Here is a 17471-nt window from a genome sequence, read left to right as displayed (position 1 = left end):
AATATAAACTTTGCCTCAAATTATAATTGCCCGCATGCGGTCTTACACATTAAAGCATGGATATCATACTTTTGGTCCAAAGGCATTAAAATGAAAGAGGCAAGCCAGAGAATATAAATGTCATGCTGATTTCGTGTGTGAATGTAATTAATTGGCACAAAACTTGTCTAGAGCAAACCTTAACATCCTGCTATCTATCTATCTATCTAAAGACCCCCCAAGTAGTTTTTAAGTGAAGATTTCATTTATAAAATTAATTACCTCCCCTAAACCCCTGGTAAAATAATGACTTAACTGTTATTAACCACATTTTTTTTTTTTTTTTGGAAAGATGAGCTCAATTTCACTTGCAACACCCAGGCCCGTTTACTGCCAGACCTGTTAAGAATGTCACGGTCCTGGGTCTTATGACCCAGTGTTTTGAGTTTCAGTTCTTTTGATGTTCATAGTGTATGTTTAAGCTTATCAGGTTTCCTAAGTTTATTTGTTATCATGCCTAAGTGTTTCTAGTTCTTATTATTTCCCCCTCGTGTTCCAACTATGTTAAATCTCCCTTGCCCTTCGTGTGTTTCATGTCTGTTGTCTTATGTTGTTATGTCTGCCTCTCATGTTCCTGTTTCATTTTGGAGAGATCTCGTGTTTTTATATTATGGATTATGTTTTGAGTCCTTTGTGGTACTGTTTCGTGTTTCCCTAGATCTCAGTTATGGTTATCTTAGGTTTTGCTCTTTGGCTTCGTCATATGGCTTCCCTGTGTTCCATGTTATGTCCACTGTGATGGTTTTGTACCATATTTCAGGTTCCTATATTCTGTCTCCCCAGTTGCTGTTAAGTTTGCATGTTTAGAATTCAGTCAGTGTGTTTCCTGTTTTACTTTGAAGGTCCATGTCTCATGTGAGTGTTTCTAGTTTTGCTTCCCTTGCCTCGTCCTGCTTTATTACCCTCAGCTGTTCCTCCATGTGTTCCCACTTCCCCTAATCACCTCCTGTGTATTTAAGTCCTCTGTTTTCAGTGTGTGATTGTCAGGTCGTCTGTTGTCCACGCCATGTTTCCCATGCCATGCTTCCAAGTTTCTTGCCTAGGTTTTTCTTATTGCTTGTTTAGATTCCCCAGTTTAGGTTTGTGTTAATTTTGCTTCAGTTTGCCTTGCCCTTTGTTTGTACCTCTTCTACTAGCCTTATTAAACGGCTCGCCTTTTGTTAACATTTCAAGTTCTGTTCCCTGTTCCTTGGCGTCTGCGTTTTGGGTCCTTTTTCAATTCATACAGTCTGCCCTCGCCAGACTGTGACAAAGAAATCACTTAAACATAATCTGCTTGATGAAGCGAAGTAGGCTAAAAGATCTCAAAAAGCAACAAAACATACCATAATCTAAAGAAACTAAAGCACAGATGGGAAACAAACACTGACATTGATCAGTCAGGAAAGGGTTATGAAGCCATTTCTGAGGCTCTGGGACTCCAGTGAATGATGGTGAGATCCATTATCTCCTTGAGAAAACTCGGAACAGTAGCAGACCCTTCGCAGGATCAGTCCATCTCATGAAATAACTCCAAGAGCAGATGAGCGACTTATCCAGAAGGTCACAAAAGAACCGAAGAACTGTAGCCTTCACTCACCTCATTTAAGATCAAAGTTTATGATTCTTTTTTTTTTAATGTATTTCAGTTGTTACAGACAGGACAGACTTGACTGGGGGATAGGAAAGAAAGAGCACTTAAAAAATTCACCTGGATCACCTGTTGAGAGAAGAAAAAAGAGAAAACAAGCAAAAAAGAGAGCAACATAATAAACACAACACCACTGCAATAATCTAGTTAAGTGTAAATAACAGTAAATACTAAATATTGAATGCTATTGTGCAGCACACAAGACCGACAGCACACAATGTGCTTTGAGGTAGCAGCCAAGAAAAGTGTAGTTTGTGTCTGAGAACACCCGTGTGCACACGTGTGTGGATGAGCACGCTTGTATTCAAAAGGTTTCTCCATGTAACGATCTGCTTGAGGGTGTGGGGAGCCATAGCCCCATCCCCCAGGGCATGAAGCAGGCATAGAGGAGATCCAGGCCCCAGACATCCAGAGGCCAGAGTGTGAGAGCTCAAGGAGGACCGTTGGAGGGGCAACTGCTCTCTACCAAAAACTCCTGAAGGTGAATGTCCAGCCATCAATTCAATGCCCTGAAACGCAAGCTCACTTGCATCATACAGCAGGGAAATGATCTGAAAACCACTAGGAGGTCCACCTCTGAATCGCTGAAAAAGATAAAAGGAAGGTTTTGAAGCTACCTAATTAGTCCAAGACCAAAATTAAATCTGAATGAAAAGCGTTGGTATGACCTTAAACTGGCCACTCACGCTTAAAAACCTTCAAATGCGCCTGAAATGAACATTTCCCCAAAGTAAAGTGGGCCAAAATGCCTCCACAGTGACGTAAACATTGTCAGTTATCACAAATCCTTAATTGCAGTCATCATCAGGTTTCACAAAGAGCCTGGTAGGGTGGGTTGGCTTTTTCCCATAATAAATTAAATCATCATTTAAAAATTGCATTTTGTATTTTCTCAGGACATCTTTGCCTAATATTACTATAATTTTTTGATTATATGCAATCACAGCAATATGTACATTAGATTCCCCCTCGATTCTGATATCGGTAATACAGGAAACAAAGGAAAATGTTTTTGACAATAGGTTATGCATGCATGCATAAAGTACTGCCGCTAATATCATCCAAAGTGCTGGTAGAAGCTCATATCCATCCAAGATATAAGGTGCACTTGTTCCACCTGGAAGAAGTAAAGAGTAATATCTGCAGGCAGTCAATACAGCTGGCTGCTGGCAGATTTTTAAATCAATCAGATATACACAGCACACTTGCTCCACCTGGAAGAGAGTAAGGAGAATGCAGTCAAATTATCATATCGGCAGGAATGCCTTCTACAGTATGTCACTCCTCTCTGTTTGAGTCCATTCACACTGCCACGGTTCACTGTAAAATAACTAAACTATGAACTCGCTCACATGCATTCTGGCCTTACACTTCATCTGCTGCCAATTTATATTGAATTTGTGTCTTTTACATCACTGTGGAGGCAACCTTTTTGGAAGTTAAGAGGTTAAGGATCCAGTTATAAGCTTACATATATCTCACTGTTATTTGCTGTTCTATGTAAAGGCATCCAAACACTAACATAATATTTAAAATATAACCACTGGATGCCTCCCTGATTAATGAGCTAAGAAATGACCCCCTGCGTTGCACGTGTTGAAAAGCCAGACCATGTTTCCAAAAGCGATTTTATGCATTACATAAGCTGTTGTACAAATCAGGTTCTTTCATGATTTGTTCTTTGTGTAGAGATAAAACAAGAGAGTAAATGTCACAGCATTTATTTTGATTTGTTAATTGTCACTTCAGACAACGAACATCAGTTATACTCAAACACGGCGTATACATAATGTTATGTTTAATCTCAAGAGTCGTACATTCCTTGTTAAATGAAGGAGAAATAAATAAAAAAGTAAAATGTTGAATAAACGTGTGATTAATCATTGTGCATTAGACCCAAATGTTCCAGTTAAAAGCATAAAATATTTGACAGACCTGGCTTAGCTGTTGTGAAGCACTCTCACTTTCTCATTGTACAGATTGCATATGTACAGCTGAAGTGTTTATCTCACAGAACCATAAATCATAAACTTTGTGAATTCAAACATGATATCAGAATATTGATCCAGCGTGTTAAAATCTGCCTTTCACTATCGTGTCCCAATTAAAGAAAGAAAAGGTTATATTGTTAGACATCAGATTTATATTTTTTTTGTGCCATTCACAGATTTTTGTGATGGCACTGCATTTTGTCTACTTGAGACTCACTGTAGAGCATTTCAGTCATTTCTAGATTGGTTAAAGTGTTTTTGTCTTCAGCAGACTGGGGTATATGCACTGAATCGACCTGCCTCAGCTACACTTGGATGATTTGTTCAAAATGTTAGATTGGTGTGATGGACACATTCTTCTGTGAAGCTGCATTTAAACATTTCTCTAACAGTCTGATTCAGCTCTGCTTCCTTCAGGACACACACTGGAAATCTTTGATACCTTGTGTGATACCTCTTTAAAAAAGAAACACATCTGTCTAGCAGAGGATGATCTGTTCTGTCACTACACTTTACACGCTGTCATACTGAGTCCCTTTAATGTCTTCTGACATGTACTGTGCTTGTCGTTTTACTAAATTTAGTCAGCTATTTCTATTCTGGTACAGTTTGCTTTATAGAGCTATTTTAATACATGAAGCCACTTATTGTATTCAGCTGTTTCACTTTATGTACTATTCATTTATTTTATTCATTTATTTTCACTTTTATTGTAGTATCTAGTTAGTGAGCTCTTCATTGCAGCACATTCAGTTTTTTACAGGTGAAATACACTAATATATCGTAAGACCTGTTTAAACAGTTGGAGGTTGACAGAATTACAACAAATTGTGAATAAATAAACATCTTAGCGAGTAGTGGCCTGGCTGTGATAGAGGAGGATGTGCTGTGGAGTAAGGAGGAGAAAGGAGAATAGAGGATGCAAAAGGGTGCAGGTGATGGATGATGCAGCATATAAACTGGTTCAAAGGAAGGTCAAAGAAACAAGAGCGACAGGACAGAAGCAGTGATTCCCCAAGATGACTTTTTTTATTAATTTATTATTATTAGTTTATTATTACTGTATTTAACCAGGAAAGATCTAATGAGATTTTTTTTAAACGTATTTACAAGGGTAACCTGGATAAAAACAGCACTAAAATACACCACTCGTAAAATGTTATGAATTATAAAACATCAGTGATCTCAAACATATATAAACAAAAGAAAAGTCCAACAACAAGTTCAGCAGTGTAGTCAAAAAGTCCATCAAAACATTTACATGCAAATCTTTGGATATGTAAAATGTGAAGTATTTGTTTAAACTCACTCAGAGAAACAATTCCTTCAAATGGAGCTCATTCTGGTGCTGATTTCATACATAAGGGGAGAAGTACTTGAAGCCTTTTTTCCCCAACTCAGCGTGAATCCTTGGCATCGTCACTAAGAACAGATTTTGTGAATGAATGTAGTAAGATCCCAAACTTTTCTAGATAATATAAGGTGTAAGTAATATACTATTGCATACAGTGGCTTGCAAAAGTATTCGGCCCCTTGAACTTTTACACATTTTGTCACATTACAGCCTCAAACATGAATCAATTTTATTGGAATTCCATGTGAAAGACCAATACAAAGTGGTGTACATGTGAGAAGTGGAACGAAAATCATACATGATTCCAAACATTTTTTACAAATAAATAACTGAAAAGTGGGGTGTGCGTAATTATTCAGCCCCCTCAGTCAATACTTTGTAGAACCACCTTTTGCTGCAATTACAGCTGCCAGTCTTTTGGGGTATGTCTCTACCAGCTTTGCACATAAAGACTGAAATCCTTGCTTATTCTTCTTTGCAAAACAGCTCCAGCTCAGTCAGATTAGATGGGCAGCAGTTTTCAGATCTTGCCACAGATCTGAAAAAGTTGCAGACTATGTTTATATGAAACGTGTGTATACTTACTGCATTTGATGTATTTTAACCATATGTAATACGTTACAGAATGCATCACGTGTAATTGATTGTTGTTGATTTTTCCACCCCTTTTTTCCATCCTAATCTCATGAAACCTAAATAAATTTCTTTAGATCCGTCCCTGTGTAGTGTTTGAAAGGTGCTATATAAATAGACTTGCCTTTTGTAAATATGCCAAAAAAATGTAGACGTTTACAAAAAGGGCTCTTTTTGTTCTACAAAAAGGAAAAAAAAAAACACTGTAACTACAAGGATTGATAGTTTAGACCATGATTTAAGCAGTGACATGTGTTCTCAACATCTCAATCAGGGATTTATCAGTGAAATATTAAACAAAAGCGAACTTAGGAGTGATGAGTTTTCTTGTGGGGTCCGTGTTAAGTCTGGGAATCACATTTTAGGAGACTCAAAGTTACGGTCTGATCTCTTTCTTCACTGATTTAGTTTAGAAATTGCAGACTTCTGTTTGCTCTCGACACAATTATGTGCACTACTCAAGTAACTTAACGGTCAGTCTAAAAAAAAACCGTCTCTGATGGTCGACATGGAACGCCTCCCGCGCATCCTGCTACGGTCTCGCGAATCATCGTAAGATTTCGGCTTTTTCCGGCTTACCTCATTCAGTTAGCTAGCCAAGCTGATTAGCCTGCTACTACAAGCTAATGTTTGTATGATATTTAATGTTGTAGCCGAATCTGATTGGATGATACAGTGAGTGCAGAAAAATGGCGGACGTAGCGGGGCAAGAAATTTGTTCCCCGGTCCCTCCGTCACCTCACCCTTCTTCTCGTAACGGCTCCGGCAGCGGTAACGTTACACCGGGCACCGGCGGCAGCTGCCAGACCGCAACCACCGTTACTTCAGGCCCGCGGCTGGTTCGGATAGTGAAGTCTGACTCCGGCTATGGGTTCAACGTTCGGGGGCAAGTAAGTGAAGGAGGGCAATTACGGAGCATCAACGGAGAACTGTACGCCCCACTGCAGCATGTTAGTGCGGTCCTTCCGGGGGGTGCCGCCGACAGAGCCGGCATTTCGAAAGGGGACCGGATTCTTGAGGTGTAAGTACTGTTTTTTAGCTTCTCTCCAAGCTGCTTATAACGTAAGTGATGAAAATGACCTGTTTCACTTTCCGGACGATCACGCAGTGAGCTCAAGGCAAACGTGACTTTATAGCATCATTCAGTCAAACTGGGAACACTAAGGTGCCAGTGTGTGCATGCACTGTGACACCGGTCCTGCAGAAGAGCCGTTCATCCCAATGAAAGGAGTGTCTGTGTGTGTCAGAGAGAAACGATCCGGGGATCATTAGAAATTCACGTCACACTGAAATCTATTCCTCTCATCCACTGCATGCCAGATATTTCCAACTCACTCCTGTGCACATTCACATCATCCTAAGCAGATGCAGTGTGGGTCATTTATCAATGAAACACTTTGTTTACACAAATCATGAATGGTAAACCAGCTCACATCTTTAACATCAGCATCACTGAATTAGATGTTACTTAGCACTGAGGATTATTGCACCTGGTTGATTTGGCATTGAAGTGTTCAAGTGTGTGTTGAACTGTTGTTGTGTGGAGTAACACACAGCATCAGCATCAGTACTCATGCTTCAGTGTGTCTGTGTGCATGGAATACCATGATGCAGAGAGGGAGGGATGCCTTGAGTTCAGTTCTGATTGGCTTTGTCCTCTCAAAGTCACTTTCTGATTGGCTGGCTTTTGCACACTGCTGTGTCAATGGATGGCCTGCAGTAACCTGGCAGTTTGTTGACCCCATTATTTCTGTGTGCCAGCATGTGGATGTGTGCCTGATCATTTTGTTATCATATACAAGATACCCCTCTGCTAGTATTATTAGCATGGTATATAGTGGTCATGTAAAGCTACAGTACACTTATTAAATTTACTAGCCACATAGTATCCTTCAAGACCAGAGTGTACATAATACATTAAAAAAAAAAACTAAACTTTAACAGTGTGGGACAATAATGAAAACATGACTCAAAATGCAGGATCAGACAATGTAAAACTACTACTTAGAAAAACATGAAGTGAGCTCAGAAATCAAAGATTTAACAGGAACAGAATAAGTCAGACTCAGGTTTAGAATAACAAAGAAAACAAAACAGGAGTCAAGAAGACTAGAATAATAAAAGCCAAACAGCAACCCAAACACAAATATATGCACTACGAATCCTAACCTTGAAAAACCACACAAAAAAAAGAAAACTGGGACCATGGCAGCCTGAGGTTATATGAAGGTTGTAAGGTGGCACATAATGATGCTGAAATTAACCATTAGAAAAAACGGTAAAACCACGTGGTCATCGAAAATCCTCGGTTGGTGACTTAAATATTAGAGTTACTGTTGACTTTCTTTTTTCTCTGACCTCTGCTGTCAACAAAGCATTTCAGTTACTGGATGTCTGTTTTGAGATGCTTCTGCCTGAAATCCTGAAAGAGCTACAGTTTCTGAGTAACTCAAAACAGCCAGTCTGGCGCTAGCAGCCATGCAACATTAGTGACTTGATTTTAACCAGGTCCTCTTCATCGTGCTTAATTAACATGTGATTGGCTGGTTAAACATTTGCTAGTTTAATACAAGTAAGTAGTAAAGTGAGTCTAAGCACTCACATTCACACTGGAGTGGCTGCATACTAGCTGCAGCATGTCGAGTATTTTTATTTATTTGCACTTTTATAAACAGCTCCTCCTCTCAGACTTAAATTCAGTTTGTGTTATTTAGCATAATTATTTCAGCATTCTGTTTTATTATAAAGGTCATATATATTGTTTAAACACTTTTCAAGGTGTCAAATGCATTTTAATTTGGCCTTTAAACTATGTGTGAGGGGTTGAACATTTATACATGAAGTACAGAACACTGCATAGTGCATAAAGTCACCTAATAAATCCTTAAGCTGCAGCAAAAACAAAATGAACACATACTAGTAATTTCAATTATAAAAGCAGAACTAGAAATCTGTCACATGGGAAGGGTGTCTACTGTAAAGTGTTTATCATAGTCAAAAGTGCTGATAGTGGCGGTGCAAAGGCCTCTGTGTCAGGTCCTTATTATATCATCATAAAGCTGCAGGAAGGAAAGAGCTGCCAAAATGCTTGGTCTGCATTTTTTCTTGTAGGACACGTTTGCGCTTTCTCCCACTCCACCTGCAAGATTGTTATATTTGTGTCCTCCATATTAGTCTTTTCTTACTTTTACCTACATAATCATCATTCCCAGCTTTGCTATGTGTGCACTGGCTCAGAATGCCTTCTTTATGTTGAGTACATGTGTGTAGCTATTTTGTTCCACTGTAGGTAAAATAGAGCTTATGTTCATCGGGCTTCAACCCTCCATCTAAATGCCAGCATGGCAAACATAACAGATATGTATTCATTCAGTTGAAGCATTTCCTGCATTTCCTGTCCTGGCTTGTTACCATCTCAGTGGTTGTCTTTAATATAAGTTAGTGAAACATTTGTGGGCTTCTCACAACGTGCTTGTTTATAAAATGTGAATTAGGACACTCAAACCTTTTGCATACTATCACGCTGCCTAAAAGATGTCACCCTGTGGTGATGTGTTTTTTAAGTCAACTAAACCCTAGAATTGGGTTTTATTTTCTGCTCAAAGCTCGAAGTGTATCTTAACAGCATATTAACACACTTTATCCTGTATTTATCACAACATGTGTTTTCACATTAGATGATCAGAGCTCATCTATGTCTACTTAATGTGAGAATTTGCCCCCAAACCACTGACTGTGTTACATTGAGGTTATGCAAATATCATTTACAACACTGCTGGCTTCTGTAGTCTTTGGAAAATGTTCAAATGAAGTTTGGCCTGATTCCTCATTCACTGTAATATTTCCAAGCTGTTGTTTAAGTCCTGGAATGTAAAACACAGAATAATTTATTGAATCTCATTCAGGCCTCGTTCAAATACCACCTTTATCTGCCAGCCTATGCTGGAGCTTGTTTTAAAAGTGTGAGAAATATCCAGTGGTGTCGCTGAGAGCTTTTAGATGAGGCGACATGGTTTTGGAGCAAAGTTAACTACGGGTTAGGCTGCTACAGCTCTGTCATTCACTCCGTTTGACACAACTGCCAAAGTGCACACACCCAGTGTCGCTCACTTTCAGCTGTGCTCATGACATAACCAAAGGTCTAAATTCTGAAAGAGATGATGCAAAAGTTCTACAATGTGCGCACCAGTAACTCTTATTTGAACCCCTTTTTTTTTTTTTTGCTGTTTCCCATTTCATTCAATATTTTTATATTGTTTAGCAGTTCAAATAATTCTTGTTATTTGTGAATCTTATAATTTCATGTGTTAAACTTCTACCCTGAGAGAGAAGAAGCAAAGTACAAGGCACTGATAAATTGTCTGAATATAACAGCCCTGCAGTCATGAAGCACTTAGTCATTTCTCATTGGTGTTAACAGCATGCCGTCTGTGTGTTGATTCAAGTCTCTGGTAATTAAAGGCTGCTGTTTAGATTATTTGATTGCATTAATTTATAATTACATTTTCACTATTGTATTTCCTAATTCAGTGAAAAAAAACTCTGTACTCTTTTATGCTTATGAAAAATAGAAAGTTAACCTTAAGAATATTAAAAAAGAAAATGCTTGCCACTCTAGTATATAAATCTCTTTATTCAACAGCAATGGGGTGAACGTAGAAGGAGCAACACACAAGCAGGTGGTTGATCTGATCCGGGCCGGTGAGCGAGAGCTGGTGCTGGCCGTGCTGTCCGTTCCTCCCCAGGAGGCCGACTGCCTGGATCCCGGAGACGACGGGTCGGCCCAGTCCTGTTACGACTACTCCGACAAGCAGGCAGTGCCCATCTCTGTTCCCAGCTACAAACACACTGAACTCAACCATGAAAAGTTTGTGGTGGGTACACTCGTGCAAAAACACTCGGATGGATAAAAATGTTTTTGTAGTTGGACGCAGCCAGTCACAACTCAAGGCTTATGCGATTGTTACATTCATGAGATGTTTATATTCAGGTCTATGAGCAACCTAATGTTCTGGATATTATAAATACTGTTGACTAAAGATCACCGCCTTTTCATTTTCATTTTTCCACTTTAACTCTTCCAGGTGTATAATGTGTACATGGCAGGCAGACAGCTGTGCTCCAAGCGTTACCGGGAGTTTGTGATTCTACACCAAAACCTGAAGAAGGAGTTTGCTAACTTTACTTTCCCCAAGCTGCCTGGAAAATGGCCTTTTTCCCTTTCAGAGCAACAGCTGGACGCACGACGCAGAGGCCTGGAGGAATATCTAGAGAAAGGTGAGGAAGAGAGGAGGAGAATCAGGCTTTCTTCATAGGGCTAGCACACAAACAGTTCGCCCACTTACAGTTGCCTTCCATATTGTTTGGAACAAAGATACAGCTTTGTAGTTTTGCTTCTGAACGCCACCACGGTTGATTGTAAATCAAACAAACAACACGTGATTATTCAGTTTTCCAAAACATTTGCATGACCTCTTTAAGGATTACACACATTTTTATAAACAGGACACCATTTTCAGAGGCTCAGAGTTTTATGGCCAGGTGGTGAAGTCGCAGATGTCATTGTATAATGACTTTTATTTCACTTACACACACACACAAAAAAAACTGTATCTAATTTAATGTGTGTTTCATCTGCAGTGTGCTCTGTCCGAGTCATTGGAGAAAGTGACATCATGCAAGAGTTCCTGTCTGAATCAGATGAGGTAAAAAAATAAAAATAAACGTGTCTTTTTGCCCGTTCCCCGCCTGTGACTCACTACGCTGTGTCTGTCTTTCTGGCTGTCTTTGCTGTGACCTAGAATTATAACGGTGTGTCGGATGTGGAGTTGAGAATAGCGATGCCAGATAAAACCACACTCACTGTCAGAGTTCGCAAAAATTCAACTACAGACCAGGTCTATCAGGTAAACCCACACAAACACAGTCCTGTCCCCACTATAGCCACAACATTATTTCAGTCTCTCACTCTCATTCTGTGGCAATCTCTCGCGTTCAGGCTGTTGTTATGAAGCTAGAGATGGACAGTGTAACAGCCAGCTACTTTGCTCTGTTTGAGGTCATCAACCACACCTTTGGTGAGTAAGGGCAGGTAACTCAAGCACAGGTTGCATTTTTGCTAAAGCATAGCACAAATGTTGCTGTAGTTGCTATCTGTGATCACTAACAAGTGACAGAAAAGAAAATATCTGTATGCAGCCACCTTTTTTTATAATCATCTAGAAGCAAATACCTTATACATGAATAATCATGCTCATAATATGGTTTGTAAGGGCATTTATAATGATGTCACATTCGTTTGACAAAGCTTAGTGTGTTGTTTGTGCCTAATTTAAAAAATGAAATAAAACTACAGTAGTAGCATTTCTGTTTAATGCACAAAGTTCTCTATGACCTGTGTCTATTACAGCAAGGACAAATGCACCACAACATTAGCAATAACCAGTTATATTTGATGAGAATGAAAGTTTTGTGTGTATCCACTAAAGTTTCAATTTGTTTCTTTCTTGCAAGGAATAAATCAGCAAATTCTATCCCCAGTGATGTGAAGAAAGCCATCCCCGTTTTATTTTTAATCAGCTGAAGAACTGATAATTACAAGTGTATGCACTTGTGCTGTTCTTCCACACCCCTTCCACACCCACACAACACTTTTTTTTCCAAACTCTAGGAAGGAAATTGTTTAGCAGCACGAAGGAATCTTTCACAAGTAAAAAGAAGCATTTGTCTTGCAGTTCTAACATCAGTTACATTTACTTCAGTGTTTACTTTAGAATGTTGTAGTGTAATGTAAAGTTACACTCCTTATGCTGTAGGTGTAGATAACTGTGGCCTGATTTATTCTGTCTCAGAAGGCTCAGAAGCGTCATCTGTTTCTTGAAACGATCCTTAGCTTTGGTTTCACAGTAACATCGCTGTCTTTGGTTTTTGACCTTGCTTTGCCTTTCTTTTTTCCTTATTCGTGTTGCATTGTTTTGTATGGCTTGGTTACTGTCACAACATTGTATCACAAAGCAGAAAGTAACAAGCCTACAACCACATTAGCAGCTCGTGAAACTTTATTAATAAAACCTATTATGAAGAATTGTGTTTGTTTGTTTTTCATGCAAATTATCGTTATTTTATTAAGAACATTTCTAATGGATCGCCAGTCTTTTTCCCCCCCGTAGTGCTTGTATTAAATTTCATGGCCATCATTCTGGCAGTTGCTGAACAAAAGACAGTTGATTTACTGCTGTACAAATGTCTGTCGAACTGACTGACACACTGACAAAGAAACTGACCTTCCTGTGCAGCTAGCCTCACAAAAAATACAGCACAGGTTATGTGACTTTATTGACATATCCAATAAAATGAAATTATATAAACTTAAATGAAACCCTATTGATTTTTGGTTCATAGATGGTATCCATCTTTGTGGAAGAAGTACAGTTAAGTCTTAGGAGGTAGGATTTGTGCTGTTAAATGTTCTACAAATTTCTTTCATGTCTTCTTTCTTCTTTAGTACGTAAGCTTGCCCCCAATGAGTTCCCCCACAAACTGTATGTACAGAACTATACCTCAGCGATCCCAGGAACCTGTCTCACCCTACGCAAGTGGCTCTTCACCACAGAAGAGGAGATTTTGCTTAATGACAACCAGCTCGCTGTCAACTATTTCTTTCACCAGGTGCGTACACACTGTGTATTTGTCTGCTCTGTTTGGTATGCTTAGTGGATTTTGTATTTAATTGTGTCTCCTGTCTGACCTCTTTGCAGGCTGTGGATGATGTGAAGAAAGGCTTCATTAAAGTTGAGCAGAAGTCTTATCAGCTCCAAAAGCTGGCCGAGCAGAAGAAGATGTCCATGGTGAGCCTTTTATATACAGCACGCTACTGTTTGAGAGTAACATGCACATACAGAGACACTGTATTCTCACTATATCTGAGTGTGTCGTCCACTTTGTCACACTGCTTCATTCTTATTTCACTGAGTGATATACCACAGTGTAAAAAGGAAGTAGTCTAAGAGCGAGTGTGTCACAGACACACATTCTTGCCAGCAAAATGTGCTCGCTGAAAGTGAATAAGTGAGTGAGCATCAGTAAATTACCGCCAATTTGAAGAGATTAAAGCTGCTCCAGCAGGTAAATAATCACATCCCGTTTCTAAATCAGTCAGGCTACAGAGAATAACTGCACTCTGCTTTATAGCCTTAAGTGTTTTTTCACAGTTAAAAAATGCACCCTGCATCTAAACTTCATTCAGCTGCAGAGCATCCTCTTGTTTTTCAGTTTGTGAAAAATGTTTAGCTCACATTGCCTCTTCTCCCTCTTTTTTTTCACAGTACCTGAGTTTATTGCGAACTTGCGAAGGCTACAACGAGATCATATTCCCCCACTGTTCCTGCGACTCTCGACGTAAAGGCCACGTGATCACGGCCATCAGTATTCACCACTTCAAGCTGCACGCCTGCACAGAGGAGGGGACGCTTGAGGCAAGGCCTACTCTTTGCTGTGTGTGTGTGTGTGTGCGTGTGTGTGTGTCTGCCTTTTCTATACCTCTTGTGTAACAGGGTGAGTGTACTGAAGCCTTCGTGTTGTTCCAGAATCAGGTGATTGCATTTGACTGGGGGGAGATGCAGAGGTGGGACACGGATGAAGAGGGCATGGCCTTCTGCTTTGAATATGCACGAGGAGAGAAGAAGCCACGCTGGGTCAAGATATTTACTCCTAATGTATGGATCACACACAGATCACTGCATACATATTATGTTTATTTGTTAATACTGCTACAAATGAAATAATTGTAAAGAACTCTAAAAGAAAAAGTTCAGGATGAGGAGAGTTACTGCTATATTTAGAAGGAACAGATCATGGTAAATGCAGATATTTTATTGAGTAGACACCACTTGTATGCCTTTACAGTAAATAAGAGGATGACACAAGCAGCCAGTAATTTTTATTTTTTTTAAAAGTAGTGGCAGTAGTGAGCCTAGTTCACTTACACATTACATCATAGCAAACTTCCCTGTTTGTATGGATAAAATCAGCCAGATACACCTGCTAATTAACCAAAAAAAATGTTTGAAAAGAAGAAGCCCATATTTAATTGGAAATAGTACAAAAACATACCCGAGAAGTTGTACCGAATCTTGAAAAATCATCATTTTAAATTGAATTCCTTTAAAAAAAAGTTAGTACAGATGCTTGTTTACTACTGTGTTACAACACATCTTCTTTCACCAGCTCTTAAAGCCTTTGGGAACCAGTTACTGTTGCTTTATAAAGTGTGCTTATGCTGAGATAAGTTAACCAGTTGGTGGATGTAAGTTAAACTATATTTACAGGCAAGTACAAGAAGGTGGTATCAAAGTTCTTATCAAACTCCTTGTAAAGAAAAGAAAGAGACTCTCATTTCTACTACTCTTTTAGAGCAGCGATGTTAGGCTCATTTTATATGGTGGGTGACATGCAATCACTTTGATCTCAAGTGGGCCGAGCCAGTAAAAATACAGGATAGATGTGTAAAATTAGAGAAAAGGGTATAATGGCTCACTGCACAGACTGTCCTGTAATTATAAAATATAATGGTTTTGTTAGTTTACTGCTAACTAATTAATATTTGAAAAACAGGACCATTTATGTCATTTAATTATTTATCTGTTAATTACTTTAATTCAACATGAAAGCTAATGGGGGTTGGGCAGTTTGTATCAATAGGAAAAGCTGTAAAACGTATTAAATACAGTTAAAAACTTCAAATCTATGCACTCCGTCAAATTTTCTAAAGCTGTTCAGTGAGTCAGATTCTAGTCTTCGCTGGGCTCATTCTGACCCTTGGGCCTTATGTTTGACACCACTGTTTTAGAGAGAACCGTATAAACGCCAGTCTAAATCTGTGCTTCTCTTTGTCATTGTTTAGTTTAACTACATGCATGAGTGCTTTGAGAGAGTCTTCTGTGAGCTGAAATGGAGGAAGGAGGTAATGCCCTTCTGCTTCTTTACAGAATAATCTGCTCTAATACAAGCCATTTACTTCTGTCCTGTACTTACGGAAATAATGCATCTGTGCCTTCAGGTGGAAGAGGAGGCTACAGACAAGGACAATAAGAACTGCAGTAAAGATGGTATGTGTGGCAAGGTAAGGCTTTGCCTGCCTCTGTCCAGTTTGATACCAGTGATAATCCTTTTACTTTCTTGTTTTGGTGTTTTATACAGTTTCTTTTCCTTCTGTGTCTAAGCTTGTGGTTTTTACCCCTGGTTTCTGTTTCTGTAACAGAATATTTTCCAGCTGCTGAGGCACAGAAGGGATGGGGGCACCTAGGAAGGGAGATCGTTACCTCGTAACTACATCGCCATCACCACCTCAGCTCAGTTTTGGCCCCGACCTTCCCCCCCATACCCACCAGAAATCAGCTGTTAACTACTCGGACGTCATTTAAACTCCATCAACTTCAACATGAGAAGCTCCTCCTTACATGCAAACCAACAAGCATCTGCTGATGAACACGTTGAATGAACAGACGCATAAAAAAAACAACAACTACAGACTTGTGTACCAGAACTCTCGAATCCAGCACATCGCGACCATGCATTAAGCAGAGCTCCGTTGAAAAGAAACGAGCTGCCTACAGAATCAAAGTGACGGATTCATGCGAGCCTTCCTCTTATTGGCAGGGACTTGAAGTGGAATGTGACGTGCAAACGATCGGGGTTTTGAACCTTCTTTTAAGAAGTCCTACTTGAAAAAGAGAGCTGAAAAGCTAACAACTTTTACTTTCCTTTCTTTGTCCACCAATAAGTTGTTAGCTGCCCTCAGAAAGGGGACCACAAGATCACATTAATCACTGATTCGGAGGGGTGACCACAGGAAGACATTTAGCTTCTCAGTTTATGGATTAGAGCCTCAGTGTCCTGCGTCTCCATGCGTGTTATTAATATATGCAGAAAACCCCATCAGCTAAGAGAGAAGGGGCAAACCAGAGTCGAGCCCTGATAAAGTAAGTTACAGCTGAACCACGTCACATACATTAATTTCCATGTGTTGCGAACTGCATTTGCATTAATAATGTGACAAATGAGAGAAGGGATGAAGAACGCAGATTTTCTTTATAGGCTGTTTGTTTGTTTTTTTCATATTTGGGTGCATATCAATGCTTAGACATATGTTGCACTTTATCCAGCAGTATTATTGACCTCCAAATGTGCATAGTATAATGTAAAAGGGCAATAGATGGAATTATAATGGAATAAGTACAGGTCTACGTTTATCACTGACTACGGTGCAGTTATATACTGTGTGAGTGTGCAGAATTGTGCATTCAACTCTTAGGTAATCTTTTTAATGAACACACCATGCAAAATGTTTACGGCCATCGTGGAGCAGCGGTGATGCGGAGCTCCGCTCAGACATGTAACATCGTGCTTTACCCAGAAGAGGCAGCAGGGGTCCTTGTCCTCCTGCCGGCTCTTGAGCATGCAGTTATTACTTTTTTTTTCTGAGAGCTCCCACCGGATTTATAATGGGCCCGTAATTCAAATGGCCTTTCTATGCAGCACTATTTATCTGTGTAGCTGGTGCTTTGCTGTTGAATCACTTATTCTCTGCAGATTCGGGTTAAACAGGATGACAGTCTCCGAACAAAAAAGCGATGGCTTTATCCTTCGACCATTTGACAAAATAAGGATTACAGTGCGCAGCCCGTAAAGACATCCTACCAGCCGATGATTCAAAAAGGTAAAGCTCAACACTGTAATGCCATCTCTAAATGAGCCCAGTTCAAGTTCCAATGTAATCAAAACAATTATGCATTGAGCTAGAACCTAATTATTTGATGGTGCAATA

At 39.5% G+C, this 17471-nt stretch overlaps 1 protein-coding gene across 2 annotated transcripts; it reads left to right on the top strand.

Moving 5' to 3' along the window:
• Positions 1-6246: 6246 nt before the first annotated feature.
• On the top strand, positions 6247-16383 carry snx27b (sorting nexin 27b). 2 transcript variants are annotated; one of them, XM_085365618.1, is made up of 13 exons: positions 6247-6668; positions 10290-10521; positions 10732-10924; positions 11288-11352; positions 11449-11553; positions 11646-11724; positions 13152-13315; positions 13405-13494; positions 13972-14121; positions 14233-14361; positions 15549-15608; positions 15705-15753; positions 15906-16383. In XM_085365618.1, the coding sequence occupies exons 1-13, from the start codon at positions 6337-6339 to the stop codon at positions 15971-15973; spliced, it is 1716 nt and encodes a 571-aa protein (XP_085221744.1). In that variant the 5' UTR covers positions 6247-6336; the 3' UTR covers positions 15974-16383. The 2 variants fall into 2 exon arrangements, with proteins under 2 accessions (XP_085221744.1, XP_085221745.1); XM_085365619.1 differs by having other exon boundaries at positions 15705-15767.
• The last annotated feature ends 1088 nt before the right edge of the window (positions 16384-17471 follow it).

This window comes from Diplotaxodon limnothrissa, linkage group LG11, assembly GCF_057381915.1.
Source record: "Diplotaxodon limnothrissa isolate DT_005_m linkage group LG11, D_limnothrissa_male_GT1.1, whole genome shotgun sequence".
NCBI lineage: Eukaryota > Metazoa > Chordata > Actinopteri > Cichliformes > Cichlidae > Diplotaxodon > Diplotaxodon limnothrissa.
Note: the sequence above shows the minus strand (reverse complement) of the source record. Positions and strands in the feature narration are given on the sequence as shown.

What these genes read in the sequence shown, in the direction of transcription:
- snx27b (XM_085365618.1), top strand. Translation starts at nt 6,337, where the DNA reads ATGGCGGACGTAGCGGGGCAAGAAATTTGTTCCCCGGTCCCTCCGTCA. An exon ending in GGTCATCAACCACACCTTTG is followed by an intron (nt 11,725 to 13,151) that starts GTGAGTAAGGGC and finishes TTTCTTCTTTAG; the next exon opens with TACGTAAGCTTGCCCCCAAT. An exon ending in TCAACTATTTCTTTCACCAG is followed by an intron (nt 13,316 to 13,404) that starts GTGCGTACACAC and finishes ACCTCTTTGCAG; the next exon opens with GCTGTGGATGATGTGAAGAA.